The sequence below is a fragment of the Rhineura floridana genome, chromosome 3 (genome assembly GCF_030035675.1).
Source record: "Rhineura floridana isolate rRhiFlo1 chromosome 3, rRhiFlo1.hap2, whole genome shotgun sequence".
NCBI lineage: Eukaryota > Metazoa > Chordata > Lepidosauria > Squamata > Rhineuridae > Rhineura > Rhineura floridana.
This window is the reverse complement of record NC_084482.1, coordinates 71,128,440-71,152,810: the sequence shown is the minus strand read 5'-3', so window position 1 is coordinate 71,152,810 and position 24,371 is coordinate 71,128,440. Positions and strand designations below refer to the sequence as shown.

The 24,371-nt window shown below is 42.8% G+C and overlaps 1 protein-coding gene across 2 annotated transcripts in view; it reads left to right on the top strand.

The window, feature by feature from the left end:
* The window catches only part of NTN1 (netrin 1), a 211,496-nt gene that overhangs the window by 127,389 nt on the left and 59,736 nt on the right, over positions 1 to 24,371 (top strand). Inside the window, exons 4-5 of one of the 2 annotated variants that reach the window (XM_061616503.1) lie at positions 14,456 to 14,605; positions 18,550 to 18,603. In XM_061616503.1, the coding sequence (XP_061472487.1) occupies positions 14,456 to 14,605; positions 18,550 to 18,603 (204 nt within the window). The remainder of the gene's footprint in view (positions 1 to 14,455; positions 14,606 to 18,549; positions 18,604 to 24,371) is intronic. The other variant, XM_061616504.1, reaches the window with a different exon arrangement.

The window sequence follows — 24,371 nt, the reverse complement described above, 5'->3', positions numbered from 1 at the left end:
TTGTAGTTCTTCAAATCAAAGGAGAAAAACAGTTGCTGCTTATCAGCAGTTCTTGTTCACTGAAAGTCTACCTCAAAATGTAGCCTTGTTCATCCGCTCCATCTCTTTTGTTTGGAAGAATGCTTTCATTCAGAGCCCTTCCAGTGGCCAAATAGATTTATAGTATTGATATAGGAATGGCTACACCTTCTGGAACCAATCTCTTCTACCTAAAAAACTGAGCATGCTTTTGGGCAGCTGTCTACGTAAATATGGAACCCTATGAGGGAGTGTGGGTGGGCTGTTGCAATCATGAGAAGATGCTGCAAGAAACTGTGCTTCTTGCTGAATAGCCTGGGTCTGCATCAAGAAATGTGCCAATTCCTGTTTACTTATGAAAAAGGGGCTATTTCTTAAAAGTAGGCTAGGATAAAGTTTGGGATTTGGTTCTTAGAATTTTGAGACAAATATGAATTTCACTTTTTGCAGCTTTCTCACTGAGCTCCCAAAGCAGGGTGTGAAACAGAAGCATTCTCTTTCATGTCCTTCTCCATAAAACATTGCATTTATTTTTATTTCCCTACTCCTCCATGCCCATCCCCCCCATCCTCTTTCTTAAAAAGAGTAAGGTTGATAGGGAAGTTCCAAGTGACCTTCCTATGTAAAACTTGTTTTTTGTACAATATATGTGGGATTTATTTCATAAGCCCCTCTGATTAATTTCAACTCTGATATTTGCCAGGTTACTGATACTAATGTAATTCGATTGAAACAGAGCTCCTCTCGAGTTTTATAGCATTACTGTAAAACTGCTCTGCACACTGGGGAAAGGATTTCCATACTTTTGATGAAAAAATGATGAATGATATGAACCATGAATGCTCTCTGGTGCCACTTGCCAATGTAAACCTATTGAGGAGCAGTGGAATTTAACATATGGAAAGGCGGCGTGCTGGCTTAATGCAGGCTAAACTTTTAATTAAGAATGTCAATCTTCCTCCTAAATATCTGCTCTAGAGATTCTCAGGTAAATTTTAAAGCTTCAGTAAAGGATCCTTGCTCAGCTTACTCCTCCAGGAATCAGTAGCTGCTGCTCTTCTCACATTTGACTTTTGTGAAAGGAAACAAGGACAAGCCTTTCAGCTAGTTTACTTTTAAATGCAGCAGTGTTTTGAATTTCGGAGAGCTGAAGCTGAATTCACTGGGTAACTATGGAGCAGCCTGCTTCCTTATGTATCGTTTGTGGAAGACAGACGATATTGGCCTATCGTTTTGATATTTCCAGATTAAATGCACTTTGCTCAAGTTAAGTTTTTTGTTGTTTGTTTTGTTTTTGTCCACTGGCTACAACAGTCTTAAAAGAAAGCCCAACATATCACTTAACACTTTCTAACACTAATTTAAAAATGAACATGATTCACTCACAAAGAGCTTGCCATATTATATCACCATGGAAACAAATGGTGTTCCTGAAATAGGCTTTCAAAAGATAAATGGATGCAGTTAGATTTGAGCAAAGAGCAAGTATTGTACTGTAGTGACTGTCACTTGGAAACACTTTTTCCAACTGGGTTAAAATAATCTTAAAATCAATAGTACCAACAGTTAAAATTATTTTACCCCAGTGAAAAAACATTGCTTCCAAGTCATGATGTCATGATGACTCATTAGTCTGCAATTCCAGGGTGAATTACTTGGGAGCCAATCCCATTTAATGCAGTGTGAATTACATCTGAGTACCACAAGGGGGAGGAGAGCCTGGCTGGGAGTCCAGAGTCCATGAGTTCAAATCCCCGCTCATGTCTCCTGGGTGTAAAGGGCCAGCTACAGATCACCCCCACAGTGAGTGGCTCGGGTTACATGCCCTGCCCTGCCACCTGTGCAGCTGTGGGCAAGCTGCATAGTTCCAAGGAGCCCAGTTGCCCCCCAGCTGGCAGTTGCTGACAAGGAAGAGGCTGGCTTGTGCAGCTGTGGCAAGCTGAGCAGGCCATAGCCATCTGGGGAGGACTAGCCTCAGAGGGAGGCATTAGTAAACCCCCTCTGAATACCGCTTACCATGAAAATATGAAAAGAATTGCTAAACAATATTAGAATGTTAATTTACATTAAGCAATGATATGTTTTATTTATTTATTTATTCATTCATTCATTCATTCATTTATTGCATTTGTATGCCGCCCCATATCCGAAGCTCTCTATGCGGTTTACAACAATTAAAAACATTAAAAACAAATATACAAATTTAAAAGCCCATTTTTAAAAAGCAATTTAAAAACACATGCTAAAATGCCTGGAAAGAGGAAAGTCTTGACCTGGCACCGAAAAGATAACAGTGTTGGCGCCAGGCACACCTTGTCAAGAGAATCATTCCATAATTTGGGGGCCACCACTGAGAAGGCCCTCTCCCTTGTTGCCACCCTCCGAGCTTCCCTTGGAGTAGGCACGCAGAGGAGGGTCTTTGATCTTGAACCTAGTGTACGGGTGGGTTCGTATTGGGAGAGGCGTTCCATCAGGTATTGTGGTCCCAAGCCGTGTAAGGCTTTATAGGTTAAAACCAGCACCTTGAATCAAGCTCGGAAACATACAGGCAGCCGATGCAAGCGGGCCAGAATCAGTTTTATATGTTCAAACCATCTGTTCCCTGTTACCAATCTGGCCGCTGCATTTTGCACAAGTTGCAGTTTCCAAACCGTCTTCAAAGGTAGCCCCACGTAGAGTGCATTGCAGTAATCTAACTTGGAGGTTACCAGAGCATGGACAACTGAAGCCAGGTTATCCCTGTCCAGATAGGGACGTAGTTGGGCCACCAACCGAAGTTGGTAGAAGGCACTCTGTGCCACCGAGGCTACCTGAGTCTCAAGTGACAGAGATGGTTCTAGGAGAACCCCCAAGCTACGAACCTGCTCCTTCAGGGGGAGTGGAACCCCATCCAGGACAGGTTGGACATCCACCATCCAGTCAGAAGAACCACCCACTAGCAGCATCTCAGTCTTGTCTGGATTGAGCCTCAGTTTATTAGCCCTCACCCAGTCCATTGTCACAGCCAGGCACTGGTTCAGCACATTGACAGCCTCACCTGAAGAAGATGAAAAGGAGAAATAGAGCTGCGTGTCATCAGCATACTGATGGCAACACACTCCAAAGCTCCGGATGACTGCACCCAAACATGCGGGCCAGAACTGACCCCTGCGGAACCCCATACTGGAGAGTCCAGGGTGCTGAGTAATGTTCCCCAAGCACCACCTTCTGGAGGCGACCCGCCAAGTAGGAGCGGAACCACTGCCATGCAGTCCCTCCCACTCCCAACTTGGCCAGTCTTCCCAGAAGGATACCATGGTTGAAGGTATCGAAAGCCGCTGAGAGATCAAGGAGAATCAACAGAGTCACACTCCCCCTGTCTCTCTCCCAACAGAGGTCATCATACAGGGTGACCAAGGCTGTTTCCATACCAAAACCAGGCCTGAAACCCGACTGAAATGGATCCAGATAATCAGTCTCATCCAAGAGTGTCTGGAGCTGGCCTCCCACCACTCATTCAAGGACCTTGCACAGGAAAGGAACACTTGCTACCGGCCTATAGTTATTAAGATTTTCTGGGTCCAGGGAGGGTCTCTTCAGGAGTGGTCTCACTGCCGCCTCTTTCAGGCAGCCAGGGACCACCCGCTCTCGCACAGAGGCAATATTCATTTCCCTGACCCAGCCGGCTGTTCCATCCCTGCTAGCTTTTATTGGCCAAGAAGGGCAAGGATCAAGCACAGGAGTGGTTGCATGAACCTGTCCAAACACCTTTTCAACATCCTCAAGCTGCACCAACTGAAACTCATCCAAGAAATTGGGACAAGGTTGTGCTCTGGATACCCCACTTGATTCACCTGCTATAACATTGGAGTCTTAAGTCCTGGCGGATGCTAAAGATTTTATCCTGGAAGTGCCTAGCAAATTCATTACAGCAGGCCTCAGATGGTTTTACCATGTCCTTGGGACCAGCTTGTATTAGTCCCTGGACAATTCTGAAGAGCTCCGCTGGGCAGCAGATTGATGATTTGATAGTGGCAGCAAAATATTGGTTTTTCTTCTGCCCTCCCTGCCCCTAAATACAACTTACCATAGGCACTTACCAGTGTATAATTGCATCCACTAGGAGTTCTCCATTTGCACTCCAGCTGTCTCCTATATTGTTTCATCTCTCTCAGCTCTGGGGTATACGATGGAGCCGTATGAGCTCTACACAGGAGAGGGCGCTCAGGAGCAATCATGTCAACCTCCCAGGTCATTTCTGTATTCCACAGTTCAACCAGGGTTTCGACAGGAGCACCAGCCCTATCAGCCGGAAAACTCCCCAGAGCCGTTTGGAAGCCATCCGGATCCATTAGTCTCTTGGGGTGGACCAACTTAATAGGTCCCCCACCCTTGCAGAGGGGAAAAGCCACTGTAAGTCTAAACTTCAGCAAGCAGTGATCTGTCCATGACAGAGGGAGTGATGTAAGGCCCCCCACATTCAGATCACCATCTCCATGTCCAGATGCAAAAACCAAGTCTAGAGTATGCCCTGCTACATGTGTTGGGCCAATGGCATATTGGGACAGTCCCATGGTTGTCATGGAGACCATGAAATCCCGAGCCGCCCCGGATAAGGTGGACTTGGCATGGATGTTGACATCCCCCAGAACCAACAGTCTGGGGGATCTCAACAGTACACCCGAGACCACCTCCGTCAGCTCAGCTAGGGAGTCTGTTGGGCAGCGGGGTGGGCGGTACACCAACAGAATCCCCAGTCTGTCCCGCTGACCCAACACAAGGTGCAAACACTCCAGACTAGTAATCACATAGACAGGGTGCTCACAGAGGGAGATGAAGCTCCTATAGACCACAGCAACCCCCCCTCCCCGACCCTCAGGTCTACCCTGATGCTGGACCAGGTATCCTGATGGACATAGCTGGGAGAGACTGACTCTTCCCTGCTCACCCACCCAGGTCTCGGTTATACATGTCAGATTGGCTGCCTCATCCATAATTAAATCATGAATGAGGGAAATCTTATTATGCACCGATCAGGCGTTTAGGAGCAGCATCCGCAGGCCTGAGAGCTGGCTGATAGGGCAACCAACAAACCTGCAGGTGTGGGGAGGACCGGAACAAGGCACAGCCGTTAACTGCCTAGGCCATGTTCCCCTTACCTGGCAAGTCCTCCTCACAAGGCCATATCTCCCTCTACCCATCACTACACTAATTGGGGGGCCCTCAAGTCCCCATTTGGCTCTGAGTCCTCTCTCCCAGGGACATGACCCAAGACCCGCAAAAAGCCAGGCAATCTGCAACGCAGGAGCCACCTCAGCCAGCCAGCTTATGTATCATCTCCAGGGAAGGGACAAGTGGATGATATCAGCAACAGCTGGCTGAGTACCTGGGGGCCTGGTCCTTCAAGGCATGACACCTGCAGAGCAGAAGTTCAACAGGGAGAGGTGGTGGTGGTAGCCAAGCAGCAGCAGCAGCAGCAGCAGCAGCAGCAAGCAAGCAAGCAAGCAAGCAAGCAAGCAGGCAGGCAGGCAGGCAGGCAAGCAGCAGCAGCAAACGGCTCTCCTTCCCTGGGCGATGGTGGTCCCCTTCCTCCTGCAGGCACTTTATTATAAAGAGAGAGAAATAATGCAGGTGTAATCCAATAGGTTTTAAAACATTCTAAAGCCATCTTGGATACTGAGGAGTCACAAATTATTTATATAATAGTCAATAAATGGAACATAGGATTATTGGGAGCTGCCTTATACTGAGTCAGACCACTGATTCATCTAGCTCTGTATTGTCTACACTGTTTGGCAGCGGCTCTCCAGCATTTCAGGCGGAGGTCTCTTCCAGCCATATCTGGAGATGCCAGGGATTGAATCTGGGACCTTGTGCATGTCTCTCACAGAGCTACAGTCCTTACCACTTTGTGATAAAATTATTTAATTTTGTTAAATTAAAATTATTAAAATTAAAATATTAATTATTTGTTTCCTTTTCTTTAAACCAGACATTCTTATCCTTTGTTTATAAGTGTCCTTCACTCTCCCCTTCCCACCACAAGCCTCCACCCTGATCATTCTACATCCTCAGTTCTGGTGCTAATATAACATGCTTGGGGTGAAATTCTGAATGCCATGTAAGCACAGAGAGCTTTCCCCCACCAACAGGAACCACTGAAAGGCAAGCTATCTGACTTAAAACAACAGCTTAAAAAATTGTGAACAAACTACACTCTAGTCTAGGTTAGAAGCATCCCAAACATTGAGATTTCAGGGATGGGCCCTATTGATGAAATGGGGGTGGGTCCTAGTGAGGTTATTAAGCATGATACATTAAGCATCACTCACAGTTGCTTGGAGCATACCACTCAAACAAAAACAAATTCTCTGATTGGAAATTAAGATCGAAATCTTAGCTAATTGAGGGTGTTTCCAGGTCCAGCTGAAGTGATGGGACCATTCCTTCTCACCTGCTTAGAGACCCCGGGTAAGGGACATTTAATCTAGTCTACTTGCTTCTGGCAAGAAAGGTTTAAGTGCCCTCGGGGCAGGCCAGTCACTGGAAGGCGTTTGTAGGAAGAAGGGAGCCTAGTGTTGTGGAAATGTTAGGACTAAAGATGGATGCCCCTGAAGGCTACAATACTAAACACACTTACTAAGGAACTAAGCCCCATAGAACTCAACAGGACTTACTTCTGAGTAGGTATGGTTAGGATTGTGCTGTTGGTAAGGCTTGTCTAGGGATCCTCTGCAACAATATCCATATCAAAGCAAGGTTGGCAACCCCCTGCCTGGAATGCCTTGCCTGCCTTTTAACATGGCTGCTCCAACCTTGAGAAATGAGTAAGAGTTAAGAAGATTCTCTGCTCTTTCCTGCATACTTTGTGGGCTGCTATAAACTCACTTTGACAGCCAACCCAATTCCAGGGAGTAATAACTGACAGAGAGAAAACACACATGGTTTGGTCTACCTTCATAGGCAGTAGATTGGGGACAACAGCAATTGAAGCCACAGTTCCTAGTATGTGAATTCTCTTTTACCACTATTGAGCAAAAAACAAACCATCATGCAAATAACAAGGTGCATCATCAGTAGATTTAAGGGGGTTGAGCTGACCATATGGAACTACTGTTGTTGCTTCTATGGATGTGAGGGAGTAAGGTTAAAGGTAAATGCTGTGCATGTTTACTCAGAAGCAAGTCCCAATCCTGTACAGAGAAAGTACTCTTTATGCTGTTGAAAGCTATATATTTACTGGATTCCTGATGTGAGACAAGCAGGAAAAGGAAACTGTTCTCAGAACTTGAAATGGGGTTTAGATATTGTATGTGGTCAACAAATCTTGTCAATCACAACCCTGACTTCACTTATTGACTAAAAACATGAAAGGGCAGGGATTAGAGCCGCCGGTACTAACAGAAGTTGCGGGGGGGGGGCTGGCATTTTGGTTTATATCTTTTGACTTCCTAGAAACTTAATTTCTTTTAAAATAAAAGCTAAAAGTCCAGAGATCAAGGTGACTCAACCAGAGACCCAGAGGGGACCCCCCAAAACCATAGTCTCTGGGTAAAAACTGGAGACCTGGTAACCCTACCTCAGTCCCATGTATGTTTAATCATAAGTAAGCCCCATTGAATCCATTGGACTTTTAAGTGTGCTTGGGATAGTAGTTTTAATCACAGTTTTTCCAGTTACATAAAAAGTCTAGTTTCCATAAATCCCCTGCTTCTTCAACAAACTTAGTACTGACTTGCTGGTATTAACCCCCAGTGTGCTTGAAAATGCAAGAAAGAGAAGAAAGAAAAAGAAATTCTGCTCTGAAAATCACAAACACAAAGTTGTGAAAATTGTGTCATATGTAAACTTCTGCAGCAGAGGCCTCAGCTGTAGCTTTATGAACATTAATTTAGCAAACTAAAAGTCTGTCTACATGCAGTGATAACATTACAATGAAGTCACACTGATGCCAAAAATCCAGTCATGTTGCAGATGTCTTAAAAATCTAGAGAAGCCAATGGTTTCATACACTTCCACCCAGATTACATCTTGTACAGTTTTGTGTCCAAGAAAGGATCATCTAGTCACTTTCCCTTTAGACTTTTTATGGTTCAGATGGTGGTGTTCTGGCACTTCAATTCTAGTAGGTGGTCACTTCCCACAGCTTCTTACTCTTATCTCCTCAGATTGGGGACTCTACTTTTCTGTTTCTATAAAAGAATGAGAGACTACAAGGCAGTGAATTTTCTCTTTGGGGCCCAGTATTTCTTCAGAAAAGAGCATTACAGCTATATCTGCTTTTCCTAGCACTTCAAATCAAAGATTCTAGGACATCCTCTCCTGGATTTTTAGGAATTTATTAAAGCCTGTCATATTTCCCTTTGCATGTCAAATGTAAAACAGAAAGGTCTTTGGGGAAAAACAAGGATGAGGCTTTTCATGGTCCTTCATAAAGGCCAGAAAGACATCTGGACATAAACAGGACGAAGATTTCTTGGAACTGTGTCTAACCTGTGGTGTGATTTCCAAATCATTATGCTGAGATATCTACTAGACATCCCCTGTGACATGGCTCAGTCAAAAAATGGTTGAGAAATATTCAGGGTTTCCCTGTTTTTGTGATCATATCTTGGTGCACGTGCTTGCAGTTATTAGAGCATAGGAGCTCTGCACTTGCACAGATGCTCTAATTTGCCGTAACTCTGGTATTTGGATTCAGGAAACATTATTTCACAGATGAAAATGTAAGCAGGGCCCAAACCAGACACTGCCCAGGAAGAGCGAAGGTTAAAGGGAGGGGGAAGGAATGCAAAGGAATAATTTGTTGATCAGAAAGACTGTTTATTTAGGATTTTTAGATGGTGAGACAAGTATTCATATCAGCTTTCTATTCATATCCATCACATTTAGCTGCTTCTAATGATCAGATCTTGGTACAAAATGTTTTGTGATTATGTGGACATCAGAAGTGTTGCTTTGCATGATCTTGTGGAATAAGAAGGTTATCAACTGAATCAGGTGAAATTGATGAGCCACTGATGAAAAACAGCAGCAGTAACAACAATACAAATCCACCTGATTGCTACCAATATTTGACATCATTAGGTCATCACAATACAAGAAGTGAAAAAAAAAAAACAAAGTGATGGGCATTCAAAAACATGTATGAAAAAGAAAAGGGAGGAGCCCAGAATGCCAGAAAATGGGAAAGTCAAAAACTGTATCTTCAAAATAATATTTATTGTATAAACAATATTAGAATATGCCCAACGCGTTTCAGCCCAATCAGGGCTTTCATCAGGGGATATTGATTAGTTCTGGAAAAATTTTCTTATATTAAAGCAAATTAACTGCAAACGCTTATGAGAGCCAACATAGATAAATATACAAATACTGTGACCCTCAATAGTTCTTCCACCTCACATGATTAAGGGGTTTGAGTGTCCACATGTCCCTACTACATCTACAACATAACATGTGATGTGGGTTTTATGTACATAGAGTGCTCTTTTGTTACAAAATGAGGTGGCAGTATTCATATCTAGATAAAAGTGTTGTGGGTGCCAGCACAAAATAGCTGCCATGGACCACAAATAGAAGATGCTGATACTCCATATCGCTGAGTACTATCACAAAAAAGCACTGTGTATTATATAGCCACGAGACTGAATGAACACTATAGCTAGCATGGATTTTTTGCATTTTGCAATGTTAAATTGAAAATATGCCCATGCCATTCTGATGCTTCTCATAAGCTCATTTCAAAACAAAACCTTATAAACGTATAGTCCTGAACTCAGAAACGCTTGCTTAACAACCTTCTAAATGTTCATGGTGATACACAAAGCAGTCAGAGAGAATTGAGAGTTCAAAGTGTAAAAAGAGAAAAAAATCAGACCCCTTTTGGACTTTTTTCTGTCACTGTTCTCATAATTTGTTGAAATTCATTAAAAATCAGCCATGTTAACAGAGTACCTGTAATCCTATTACTGACCTTGCCCCATACTCTGACCTTCATCTTCTGCAGTTTAAAAGTTTAAAAAATGCCTGACCGATTTTTAATTAATTGAAGAAATTGAGCATTGGAGCCAATGATATTGCTCAGCAAGAAAGCCAGACTCACAGCTGCTTGGCTTGCCTAATCAGGGGGCCATACCCACACCAGACCTTTATTTCACTTTAGACAGTTCACTTTAGACAGTCATGGCCGCTAAAGAATCCTGGGAAGTGTAGTTTGTGAAGGGTGCTGAGTGGAGACTCCTATGTCCCTGGCAGAGCTCCAGTGGCCAGAGTGGTTTAACAGGCAGCCGCTCTGATTAAAGCTCTGTGAGGGAAACAAGGCATCTAGCAACTCTCAGCACCCTTCACAAACTACTCTTCCCAGGATTCTTTGGGAGAAGCCAAGACTGTCTAAAGTGGAATAAAGGTCTGGTGTGGATGTGGCCAGTGACAGCTTTGGTTTAAATTTAGGTGGGAGACTACATGTGCCTGCTGTAGAATAAAAAAGTGGGGGAAACCCTGAAAAACAATGATACAACGTTTTCTGTTTGGAAGGGAAAGGACTTCCCCTCTGCCCAGTGCCCATCCACCCAATCACCTCCCCTCCCCCTCCCCTCCCTGCTGTTCCCCTAGGTCAGTTTCACCTATCCTAAGCATGACTGCACACGAGTAAATCCCATTGAACTTAAAAAGAGTGCAAATGATCAAACCTGCCCTTCCCTCCTCCTCCCTCCTATCCCTTTCCTCTTGCACATCCCTCCCCCTCCTTCCCACATGGTCAGTTTTACCTCTTTTAAGGATGATAGCATGGGAGTAAATCCCATTGAACTGAATAAGCATACAAATGATCAAATCTGCCCTCCCCTCCCTCTGATCATCTCCCTTTTGCCCCTTCCCTCCCCCTTCCTTCGCCCCCACCGCTCCCCTTCCAATCCCCTCCTTCTTCCTCCCCCTTCCCCTCCTCATGGTCAGTTTTACCTATCCTAACCATGATTGCACAAGAGTAAAACCCATTGAACTCAATAAGGATGCAAATGATCAAACCAGCCTTCCTCCTCCCCTCCTGCCTGCTCCCCTCTGCCCTTCCCACCCTTGCTCATCCTCCCATCCCCTGTGGTCAGTTTCACCTATCCTAAGCATGATTGCAGGGAGTAAGTCCCATTGAACTCAATAAGCAAGCAAATGATCAAACCATTCTCAGCAAACTTGCACAGGTTCCCATTTCTTACCTCCTGGATTAAAAAGCAGAGAAATTCACTAATAGGCAAAAAACCCTTGCCGTTTAAGAACGTACCTATAGCCAGCAGATATTTCTATCAAACTTTTAAAAAGTAGGGAAATTGGGCAGCTATAGTGAATGCACCAGGGGAGCAGGAGACCTGACCTCTGAGCATATGGTGAGTGGTGGCAACAACTGCCATCTGCCATCTCCAAATCTTTGGAGATGGCAGGTGTTACCACCACTCACCATATGCTCAGAGGCATGTTGCCAAATTTTTCCAAGCTACACAGGAAGTGGATTAGACTGTGAAAGACCAACCCAAATTGTATTTGCATTTTTACAAATTTGGAGGGCAATAAAATATCTCAGAAAGGAGGTCAGGTCTCCTGTTCCCCTGGTGCATTCACTATAGCTGCCCATTTCCCTGCTTTTTAAAGTTTGATAGAAATATCTGTTAGCCATAGGTACGTTCTTAAACTGCAAGGTTTTTTTTGTCTATTAGTGAATATACATACATGCATAGACGCATTGACCACCAACATCCCTTTATGTGAGAGGGAAGGGTTGAATGAATTGTACTTTTAATTGCTATAACTAAAGTCATTAAAATAATGTTATTAAATGAAAGCTGGAATCTTTGGTTGTTTCAGAGTCAGTTATAAATATATTTTAAAAATGTATACATGCATTGTGATAAAATACAGATCTGAAAGGATACTCATAGCACAATAGTAGAAAAACCATAAAAACTGTAAAACAAACATACAAAACAATACAGGATCATCTTATACATAGAACATAGAAATAAATCAGCACATACAAGGCATATTAATATATGCACCCCCATATAAAGGTAAAACTATTTCTTAAAAAGGTGTGATACAAATGTAGGTGAGTGATCTTTGAAAAACACTACATACCGTAAAATCATGCATCTGATTAACAGCTTGGGTGGAATACTGTCCTTTGCCTTTTGTGAAATTATAGCTTCCTGTGTAACAAAAACTATTAATCTTAAAGTATGTAAATTTCCTCTTTTAGTCCTCCACTGTTAACTGGTCACATTTTAAATAAATATCTAGCTTAACAGAAGATTTAGTCTCTTCTCTATCTCCAGGACATTGACACACAGAGATTAGTCTTTGAAAATTATTGTAACAGATTTTTTTAAAAGAATGAATATTTGGTGAACTGGCTTGACCAACCTTCTTTGGAAGGCATACCCCAACATGTTCTAGCATTGTAGACTGACTGATTCTGGGACTTCTAAATATAAGACTATCAAACTCATAGCAAGAGAGAGAGAAACCCTGGAGTATAAACTCAAGGCTGGAGTTAGAAATAAAATTAGAGGTGTCACATTCATTTACTGTGTTTGAGTATTGAATCCCACCTTTGTGACACACTGAAAATGTGAATGTTTCAAATGCCAAGCAAAAAAAAAAAGGCAAAAAAAAAGCACATCCCAAGGGGGAAAACATAGATTTAACAAGGGAACTGACAAAAAACAAGTAAACAATAATTACTGAATAGTGTTATTTATTTATTAGATTTATATTCTGCCTTTCCTTCCAGTAGGACCCCAGGGTGGCAAATAAAAGCACTAAAAATACTCTAAAACATCATAAAAACAGACTTTAAAATGTATTACAGTAAATCATCCTTAAAAACATATTAAAACAAAACATCTTTAAAAAACTTTTTTTTAAAAAAGCTTTAAAACATACTAAAAAGCAATTCCAATACAGACACAGACTGGGATAAGGTCTCTACTTAAAAGGCTTGTTGAAAGAGGAAGATCTTCAGTAGGCGCCAAAAAGATAACAGATGGCACCTATCTAATATTTAAGGGGAGGGAATTCCAAAGGGTAGGTGCCACTACACTAAAGGTCAGCTTCCTATGTTGTGCAGAACAGACTTCCTGATAAGATGGTATCTGCAGAAGGCCCTCACCTGCAGAGTGCAGTGATTGACTGGGTATATAAGGGGTAAGATGGTCTTTCAGTATCCTGGTTCCCAGCTGTATAGGGTTTTGTACACCAAAACCAGAACCTTGAACTTAGCCCAGTAGCTAATAGGTAGCCAGTTTAATCCTTTCAGGACCAGGGTGACATGTTGGGTATACCCTGCCCCAGTGAGCAGTCTCGCTACTGCATTTTGCACCATCTGCAGCTTCTGGACCAATTTCAAGGACAGCCCCACACACAGTGCATTACAGTAACATAGCCTGGAGGTTGCCAGTGCATGGATAACAGTGGTCAGGCTATCCCTGTCCAGAAACGGCTGCAGCTGTCTTGTCAGCCAAAGCTGGTAAAAGGCGCTCCCCAAGGGCAGCCAGGCTTTTATTCTCCCTGACCCAGCCAGGAGCAGACGCAAGAGGCTGCAAGATTGACTGCAGCCTCTCTCTGGAGTGAGGATCAGGTACCGGGGCCCAATCCTTGCAACACATACCTGGAACCTCAGCTGTCTCAAGAGACAGCAACCCAGAGGAGCAAACAAGCAAGCAGATGCTCAGGTACTCACTCCCAGGGCAGGTCTGCTCCAGTCCCCCAGTGCTGCAACTGTTATGCATAACTATTGCTGAAACATAGTAGATTTCACCAATAAAGAACCATACAAACCCAATAATATATATATCCACATATCCTTGACTGACATGACCTATGTCATTGGAGACTGGCTAGAGTGACTGACAAAGATTGAGCCTATCTTAAAGACATATAAATGAAAGATAACCTGGATTGTGTAGGTTCTGGTTCAATAAATAGCAAGGTCTAAATATTCAATTAAGCTCAGGGGGTGGTGGTGGCTTTTTCATAATGATGTAAATAATGGCTTAGTATACAGTTTAACTTTAAAGCTAAAGGAATGTCAGAATAAGTGATGTCTGCTAGTTATGATGGTTATGTGCACCCTCCAGTTTTATTTAGAGGGGTATGTGACTTAGACCACAAGTTTATTAATAACCTTGTAAAAGGTGTAATGTAGGGGCTGATGTTGATCATCCAACATGTTCCTTTCACTTTTGGGGGGGAAGTTGCTTTGCTTCTAAAGCACTGATATTAAGATGGGATGTCAGCTGCAATCCAGGGTATTGACTGCTTTCACCTCATCTCAGCAGCTCTGCCAGGAGAATCCCAGCTGTCTTCGGATACTTTGGATACTACTGCTAGTGGATCATGCTCATTCTTTTTGGAAATCCTTCCTCCCCAGCCCCTCACTTCTGATCCTCTTGTTGTGTGTTCCCCCCCACAGCATGTGATTGCCATCCCGTGGGTGCAGCTGGAAAAACCTGTAATCAAACCACAGGGCAATGTCCCTGCAAAGATGGCGTGACAGGCATCACTTGCAACCGATGTGCCAAAGGTTACCAGCAAAGCAGATCTCCCATTGCCCCCTGCATAAGTAGGTGGATGCTCTTTCTGATGTCTGTACCATAATAGAATTAATCCTGAATCTGGCCTGTTTACTAACACCTGATTGAATAGACTCAGTTAATGTTTTGGCTAGATGTACTTTTGGCCACTTTGCACATTGTAGTTTTCATGGGTAGCTGTTACAGGTCCACATTGTAAACCAACTAAAACTACAGATTTTAAAACGCATTCACTTCCACCACCATCACCACCACCTCAACTTGCTTATGCAGTGGAAATGCACAGTGGATTGCTGTGGACAATAGCAAGGAAAGACGTGAATGAACTTGGAAACGCTTTTGTGAGTGCACAGTGTAACTGTGTAATGTGTACCTATTAAAGCTGCAGTGTATGTAGTGGCCCTGTGTGTTGCATGTCTGGGTTGCATTTTGCATGTATCTATGTATATAAATATATGGATCAATTTTATATATCTTATTGAGCACTCTAGTAAGGTGATACAAGTAGAAACAAATTCCCACTTAAACAAAATGTTTCAAGGTTCAAAATGTGATTTTCTGTCACGCAGACCCTGTTTAGCCCTTCATTTTTCCTAGCAATGCCAACAATAAATCACGACTATTTTTAATCATGTTTGATATAGACTACTGAGGGTAGTCAATGTTTTTCCTCTAAAAGCGGAAGACAGCCTGGGTTCCATCATTGTTAAGAGCAACTTTCATACCAAAATAGTACCAGTAGAGCAAATTTTGTTCACATATATTCCAAACTGTTAAAAGGCACTGGATGTTCACAGAAGCCAATAAAAATGTGGCACATCTGACTGGCTTTTTTTAAAAAGCTGATTTGTTTCATGTAAATATGTTGGCTTAACTCATGTTTTGTGAAACAGCAATGGCAGTACACTGCAGGTTCCAGTATTGTAATATTTCCCATCTCATGACCAATTCATGAACTATTACAGTTCTTCTCCTTCTCCTTCTTCTTGCTAGTGGTGGTGGTGGTGGTAGTAGCAGCAGCAGCAGCAGCAGTAGTGACTCCATTTCTTAACCTCCCTTCATCAGTTAAGATCCTAACTGACAACAATAAACAATAAAATGCAACATAACAGCATTAAAACTGTAATTAAAAATCAAGCCATTTCAATGTAGCAGATGGACAGAAGTAATAAATGTGTCCTAACTTAATTAGCCACTAATTGGATGAATGATTTGTTTACATAACAAGTGTAACATTGAAGGAGAACTCATGGCTGTTGCTGTGAGCTGGGTGTGGTGGTAAAAAGAATTAACCTTTTCACAGAAGTAGCTGTGCTGCCATCTGTGAGCATCTTTCTCTGATTCCGACTATTCACATGGACATCTAAGTAATGCAGTATATGTATCAATCCTTAGCAGTCTCTACTCATTTTTACTGTAGGTGCTCTTTTGACAGAGCAGTGCTGGTCTGAAAATCCAGCTCAGTCCCATCCTGCACCTAATACTTCCTGACCTCAGGGTTTGAAATAATGAGAACCTATCCACCCAGTGCTGGGGGCAGAGGGCAAGATTTACCCTTGCTGCAATAGTGTCTCCAAATAGTCTTCCCCACCCACAGGAGTTAATGACATCCATCACTTGTTGGGACATAGTAAAGGGGCACACTTGGTGATAATGTGCTTCCTGAACCTTAATGACTCCCACCCCATTGAGAATTAAGTCTTGTCCTATCTGCGTAGCTCCATCTTGTGTTCTGCCTCTTGCTCATCCTATAGTGTGATGGAACCTTGGGAACTAGTTTTTACATAGATTATGGTCATTGCTATCAGTGATGTCAGGAAGTCCCAAGAGCCAGCCATGAGTTCTGTGGGGAAATAGTTTGGGTTGGGTTTTTTTTTTAATAAAAGAAAAAAATTGGTTATATATTAAATGTGTTGGATGTCTGCTAATTATAGTAGGACCATAAAGTATAAATGACCTTTTCTGTTCCTTCTACTGTTCTCTCTGGCCACTGCTGTTGCTAGTTATGCTTACGTTATTGTAGATCTTAACAATGTTGTACCAGGCTCTGTCTCTATTTGCCTTTAAGAGATATTGTCATTAAAATCAGAAGAAAACAAGATCAAAGCAACTTTAAAAAACCAAAAAGAAGCAGAGAACTTCCACATCACACCTACTACTGATTGCTTAATACTAATGCAGAAAAAGAAGGTCATGGTTGAAAGAATCAAGTCTTTGTGGGAGAGCCAGAATAAATTCTTAGGATGGATTTTTGAAAATCTGAAATAGATACCAAAATATCATATTTTTGTTGTTTCATAAAGTACTTATGGTCTGAAGGCATATGATGCAGTGACCTTGCTGAAGCTAAGCAGGTATGTTTAGTGTTTGGATGGAAGAAACCTTTGTCTGCAGCCTTGAGCTCCCTGGCTGAAAGGCAAAATATACAAACAAACAAACACACCATCACCACTACACTTATTATGGGGCATCTTCAAGTTCATTTAATGAGGTACGGACATACCCATTAAGTCATAACTTTTATTATAATTTTGTTCACATGAACTACAGGATGAAAACATATGGGAGTTGTTTTTAATCACTCCATGTCCTTTTAAACACACATTTAAATCTGCTCTTTTGCTAAATTAAGTACTCTAGTTGTTCGAACAGTACTGGGTGTGGTCCACAATTGGGAAGATGGGGATTAGGATCTCAGTGGTAGTCTCCACCTCTGCCCTTTTAACCCCATTCATTGTTCTTTGTGCACAGAGCTTACATACATACAACTATGCAGATTTTGCATACAGTTGATATTGATTCTATGTCTGTTTTGGTTTTGTAGGGCTATTACTGTTTTATGAACCAACCTACAATTTTTTAATGAAAGCAGGACATTTTTTTTAATGTATAAAAATATTTTAAACCAATAAAATAACGAGATTTGTTACTGAATTTTTGGGTGGTAAATTCTGAAAAATGGCTAAATATTGCAGATATTTTTTACATTTTTTTTTTAAAAAAAGCCTATTCAGGTGCTGTTTGTCTTCTATTGGCATGTAGCACTGTTGATCTCATTGACCGATTTTCTAGAAGCTATATATTATCGCCCCGCCCCAGCCCTTTCCCCAAAGAATGCTATCTGTTCAAACAGCAGAAACTGCATGTGATGTGGGAGATCTATGATTGGGTTATTTCCCTAGCCCTTTCTTTACTTCAAAGCAGCTGCAAGGAGGGTGGGGGAGTGCTAACTTAAATAAGGGTAGATGTTGGAAAATTACTTTTTAATCCTTACCATTGCACCATTTCCCCAATTGATCCCCCCCCCCCATAAAGCTGCTGTTATTCTTATTGTGGAAAAAGAAATGTATAAGTACATGCATTTTTCTTGAAGATGTGCTGATAGCAGCTTCAGGGCAGATTATTTTAATTTGGGGAATGGTATGGAGGAGAAAGGGTTAGCATTCTCCCCCTCCAGCATCACTTCTCCAATCAAATTAGCACCCGCCCACCCCACAGCTGCTTTAAAATAAGAAAAAGATGTGAGGAGATCTGATCATGGATCCCTTACCCCACATGTAGTATGAGTCCCTTAAACTCTCCGCAAGGAAATGTAAAGATTATTCCTAGAACCAAATACAGTTTTGGGAAATTTATGTCTTGCTCTTCTTTGAGGGAGTCCTAATTGCATCAAAAGAAATGGTGACATTGCTACTGTTTGCTATATTTAGATGGAAGTCTCTTTTGAAAACAACTAGATGTGAAGGCAAACTCTAGACCAGTGCTGCCCTAAGATGTACACACACACAGCTACTGAACACCCTCTCTGATGACTGAAAGTTCATTTAAGCAATCACTTTTCTTCCTGACAAACTTTGAAGTTGTTCATCTTGTCCTGTGAAAATATCCAATATGCATTTCTGGAGAAAGTAACAACTTTCCCTTTACTTTTTCTTCTTCCTTTTCCCTGCCCACTTTTTCTTCTTACTCACAGAGATACCCGTTGTTCCTCCCACCACCATGTCCAGCAGCACAGAAGAACCTGCAGGTATATTATACTTTTGTTTCTAGCCTGTTCCAACTGTTTGCAAAAGCATCCTGTCCTGTGCATGACCAAGACAGGGCCAAGATTATACCCATAATAACATAAATTAGGCTGAAGATGATTCAAGGCTTTTTACCGTAGGGGGTGAGGGTGGGATCATAAATGCAATATTTTTCTTTATTTTAGATTACAATAATTAATGTTAAAGGTAAAAGAGTTGATCCTCGCATAGCAAAATAAGATTTTCATAGTATTGTTTAAAAACAATGTGTTACCACATGTATCACTTCCCTAGAATGTGTAGATCTTTGGTAGGATGTGATTCAGTCTTGCGGGTAGCCTGATCTGAAGGAGTGCCAGGTGATTCAACAAGTTGTCACCTCTTATACTGCAGAAAAGGCTCGAGAAAGGTAAAGTATGTTTCTCTGCATTCTGTTTCATGGGTATGACAGAATGTTACACTAGAATTTGATGAAGAGATGGAAGCCAAGAACCAGGTGTTTAAATACACTGTTGTTGTATCTTTTTAGTAATATTAGCAACCCCATCATTGTAATAATTATTCATTATCGCAGTCATCTACTACTTTCAATTTAGGCTAAAAGCTATAGAAATGCAAGTTTTTATTCTCTGTTAGTAGGGAACTATTATTACAGAGTGGAGAGAGAGTAGTGAACACTCATACTTTCAACAGTGGCCTGACAGTATCTCCTGGATTCCTAAATTAAAAAAATTATTTTTTATTCATTCCCCTGCATATATCATTTACAATGGAACAATCCATCTTTTCAGAAGCAGATTGTAGCACAAGGCGCCTTCTCTTTAGAAGAACAAGGAAAGTTCAGCCAAACTGAACAATCTGATTGGCGGTGGGTCCCCAAGTGCATGATATCCTTTCAGTAGCAATTTTACTGGACTTCTTAAGCACCACTTCAGTCAGGGCGGATGAGCTCATGTATTTTACCATTTTTATTTGATTGCCTGGCCAACATATAGACAGCTCTGGAGCGTGGTACCTTTCAGATTTCATCACCTCGCACTTCCCAAAAATCTACAACACTGTCTTATGTCTAGCATAAGTTCACCTGATTGCCGCTGAAGGGTTAGTGTCTCTGTGTGTGCATGTACCCGCGCACACACACGCTATCAAAGGGCTGTCTGAACACTGCAAGTCAAGAGAAGAAATCTAGATGGAAGCTATATCTAATGGGCCTTTGGACAGAGTTGCTTTGCTCTGCTATACTTCCTTAGAGCCAATGTGCTGCAGTGGTTAGAGTGCTAAGGTAGGACTGAGGATTTGAACTCAGGTTCAAATCTCCACTCAGCCATGAAACTCTCCGGGTGACCTTGGGCCTGCCACTTACCTCAAGGCCTAATTTACCTAACAAGGTTGTGAGAATAAAATGTGGGGAATGGATGCTGCCTTGAGCTCCTTGGGGAAAAGGCATGATATAAATAAATAAGCTGAAAGTGGCTTCAGAATCTGCAGAAAAATGTGTCTATTCTAGAGAACTTGATATAAGCTTTAGTGTGAAAGAGTGTGAAAGAAAAAACTAGGGTTTGCTTTAGTTATATAAGTTTGGCATCCAACTGGAAAAAACAATTAAATTATTTGCTTTTGTAAAATTGCTCTCTGCCAAGGCTTTGAGACAGCAGCTTTGCTGAACACCTAACAAGCTAAGCTACCTGGACATTTGTACTTCACTCTCATTTTATAATTCTACCCTTAGACCTTGCCTTGTTGCTGGAGGGTAGCTGTGGCCAGGTGAGCCTTTCAGTAGGTTAGCTCTACTCAACATAAGAGATAAAGACCCAATCTTTATCTTTTATATTGGCTATTGCAACGCACTGTATAGGGAGCTGCCTTTGAAGCAGTTTGGAAATTTCAGGTAGGATGAAATGCTGCAGTTCATCTTTTCTCATTGCAGGTCTTGAGGAATATTACTGCTAGCTTCACTGGCTTTCTATTAGTTTATGGGCCCAGTTAAAAGTACTAGTGATGATCTTTAAAGCTGTATACAGTCCATGGTAGCCTTCCCCAAATTTGTTGCCTCCAGAGGTTTTGGATTCTGACTCCCATCATCCCTGACTGTTGGCCAAGCTGACTGGGAATGATGTGAACCAAAACATTTGGAGAAGACCAGGTTGGTCTGAGGGCTTTATATCCTAGGAAACACTATCCCCATATATTCTTCCATGTGCCCTCAGATCAGCAAGGGAGGTGCTGGGATGTGAGAATGGTGCTAGGGTTGCCAGGTTCAGGGCCTGATCCTGATCCTGTATCTTTAGGAGAAGAAGGGAAAAACCACAAGGTGGAATTCTCCCTCCTCCCTCCACAACTTTTAAAGATACAGAAGACCTCTTGGAGGCCAGGCCTGGCAACCACGAGGTCTTCTGTATCTTTAAAAGTTGTGCAGGGGGAAGGGAGAATTCCACCTCGTGGTTTTTCCCATTACAGAGTTGCAAGAACACCTGTACTTGGCTGACTTTCTCTTCTCCTAAAAATACAGGATCAGGCCCTGAACCTGGCAACCCTAAATGGTACATGTTCCAGACCACACCTTTTCTGTGACGAGAACTGCCCTGTGGAATACACTGCCGACAATTGACTTCTTTGCTGCTGTTTTTCTGGCAGCTTGTTAAGAAGTAGCTTTTCTTTTCTTTTTAAAAAGGCTTTTGGCAATAGTGAGTGGCCAGGGAATTAGTTTTTGCTGGTTTTCTACAGCTGTGTTCTTATTGCGACTGCACTGTTATGAAGTGTGCATTATCTTAGCATTATGCTTTTATTAGCAGTAGTATTGCAGGTTTTATAATGATTGTATACTGTTTCAGGTATCACTTTGGTAACTGAGAATGCATTCTGTAAATTGAGAAATGTTGCCCCATATCTGCAGTGATCCTGGGGTGTGTTTTTGATATGCTTCTGTGTATGTTAGGGTTTTTGTGTTGTCGTCATTGTGTGAGTCATCTCTATTTGCTTTGTTTTTTAAAACTATTTTTATTGACTTTTACATTTCTTTAATACAACAATAACTTCTATTTGCTTTGTAAGCATCTTTCAGTAGCGCAACTGTTCTGTTTGTAGCACATTGTGCTCTGAGAAGTATAGCAGGTATATCTGTGGAGGGCTGCTGGATGGGATAATAGCTCTGGACTTCAAGCAGAAGATTGTAGTGTTGGATGAGATGACTAGAAGATGCTCTGGCATCCCCTCCCAGAGGCAGGAACTGGGCTGAAAGAGAGGCACAGTATCCATGTTTGTGTGAATAGGTGTGTATTAGGGTTGCCAGGTCCATGGCCTGAGACTGATCCTGTATCTTTAGGAGAAGAGAAAGTCAGCCAAGTGCAGGTGTTCTTGCAACCCTGTAATGAGAAAAACCACAAGGTGGAATTCTCCCTTCCCCCTGCCCAACTTTTAAAGAAACAGAAGACCTCTTGGTTGCTAGGCCCGGCCTCCAAGAGGTCTTCTGTAACTTTAAAAGATGTGGAGGGGGGGAGGGAGAATTTCACCTTGTGGTTTTTCCCGTTACAAAATTGCAAGAACACCTGCACTTGGCTGACTTTATTTATTTATTTATTGCACTTGTATACCGCCCCATAGCCGAAGCTCTCTGGGCAGTTTACAGCAATCAAAAACATTAAAACAAATATACAATTTAAAACACATATTTTAAAAACAATTTAAAATACAATTTTAAAATTTAAAACAATATAAAAACAATTTAAAACTCATGCTAAAATGCCTGGGAGAAGAGGAGTCTTGACCTGGCGCCAAAAAGATAACAGTGTTGGCGCCAGGAGCACCTTGTCAGACAAATCATTCCATAATATGGGGGCCACCACTGAGAAGGCCCTCTCCCTTGTTGCCACCCTCCAAGCTTCCCTTGGAGTAGGCACCCGGAGGAGGGCCTTAGATGTTGAACGTAGTGTATGGGTGGGTTCATGCTGAGAGAGGCATTCCATCAGGTATTGTGGTCCCAAGCCGTGTAAGGCTTTATAGGTTAAAACCAGCACCTTGAATCAAGCTCAGAAACATACAGGCAGCCAATGCAAGTGGGCCAGAATCGGTTTTATATGTTCAGACCATCTGGCCAGTCTGTTACCAGTCTGGCCCCTGCATTTTGCACAAGTTGCAATTTCCGAACCGTCTTCAAACGCAGCCCCTCGTAGAGCTCATTGCAGTAATCTAATTTGGAGGTTACCAGAGCGTGGACAACTGAAGCCAGGTTATCCCTGTCCAGATAGGGACGTAGTTGGGCCACCAACCGAAGTCGGTAGAAGGCACTCCATGCCACTGAGGCTACCTGAGCCTCAAGTGACAAAGATGGTTCTAGGAGAACCCCCAAACTACGAACCTGCTCCCTCAGGGGGAGTGCAACCCCATCCAGAACAGGTTGGACATCTACCATCTGGTCAGAAGAACCACCCACTAGCAGCATCTCAGTCTTGTCTGGATTGAGCCTCAGTTTATTAGCCCTCATCCAGTCCATTGTCGCAGCCAGGCACCAGTTCAGCACATTGACAGCCCCACCTGAAGAAGATGAAAAGGAGAAATAGAGCTGCGTGTCATCAGCATACTGATGGCAACACACTCCAAAGCTCCGGATGACCGCACGAAACGGTTTCATGTAGATGTTGAACAGCATGGGGGACAGAACTGACCCCTGCAGAACCCCATACTGGAGAGTCCAGGGTGCTGAGTAATGTTCCCCAAGCACCACCTTCTGGAGGCGACCTGCTAAGTAGGAGTGGAACCACCACAATGCAGTCCCTCCCACTCCCAACTCAGCTAGTCTCCCCAGAAGGATACCATGGTCGATGGTATCGAAAGCTGCTGAGAGATCAAGGAGAATCAACAGAGTCACACTCCCCCTGTCTCTCTCCCGACAAAGGTCATCATACAGGGCAACCAAGGCTGTTTCCATGCCAAAACCAGGCCTGAAACCCGACTGAAATGGATCCAGATAATCGGTCTCATCCAAGAGTGTCTGGAGCTGGCCTGCAACCACTCGTTCAAGGACCTTGCCCAGGAATGGAACATTTGCTACCAGCCTATAGTTATTAAGATTTTCTGGGTCCAGGGAGGGTCTCTTCAGGAGTGGTCTCACTGCCGCCTCTTTCAGGCAGCCAGGGACTACCCCCTCTCGCAGAGAGGCATTAATCACCTCCCTGGCCCAGCCGGCTGTTCCATCCCTGCTATTTTTTATTAGCCAAGAAGGGTAAGGATCCAGCACAGAAGTAGTTGCATGAACCTGTCCAAGCACCTTGTCAATGTCCTCAAGCTGTACCAACTGAAACTCATCCAAGAAATCGGGACAAGGCTGTGCTCTGGATACCTCGCTTGATTCACCTGCTATAACATTGGAGTCTAAGTCCTGGCGGATGCTAAAGATTTTATCCTGGAAGTGCCTAGCAAATTCATTACAGCTGGCCTCAGATGGTTCTACCATGTCCCAGGGGCCAGAGTGTAATAGCCCCCAGACAATTCTGAAGAGCTCCGCTGGGCAGCAGATTGATGATTTGATAGTGGCAGCAAAATATTGTTGTTGTTTTTTGATGCCCTCCCTGCCCCTAAATACAACTTACCATAGGCACTTACCAGTGTGTAATTGCATCCACCAGGAGTTCATCTCCATCTGCACTCAAGTTGTCTCCTATACTGTTTCATCGCTCTCAGCTCTGGGGTATACGATGGAGCCGTATGAGCTCTACACAGGAGAGGGCACTCAGGAGCAATCATGTCAACCGCCCAGGTCATTTCTGTATTCCAC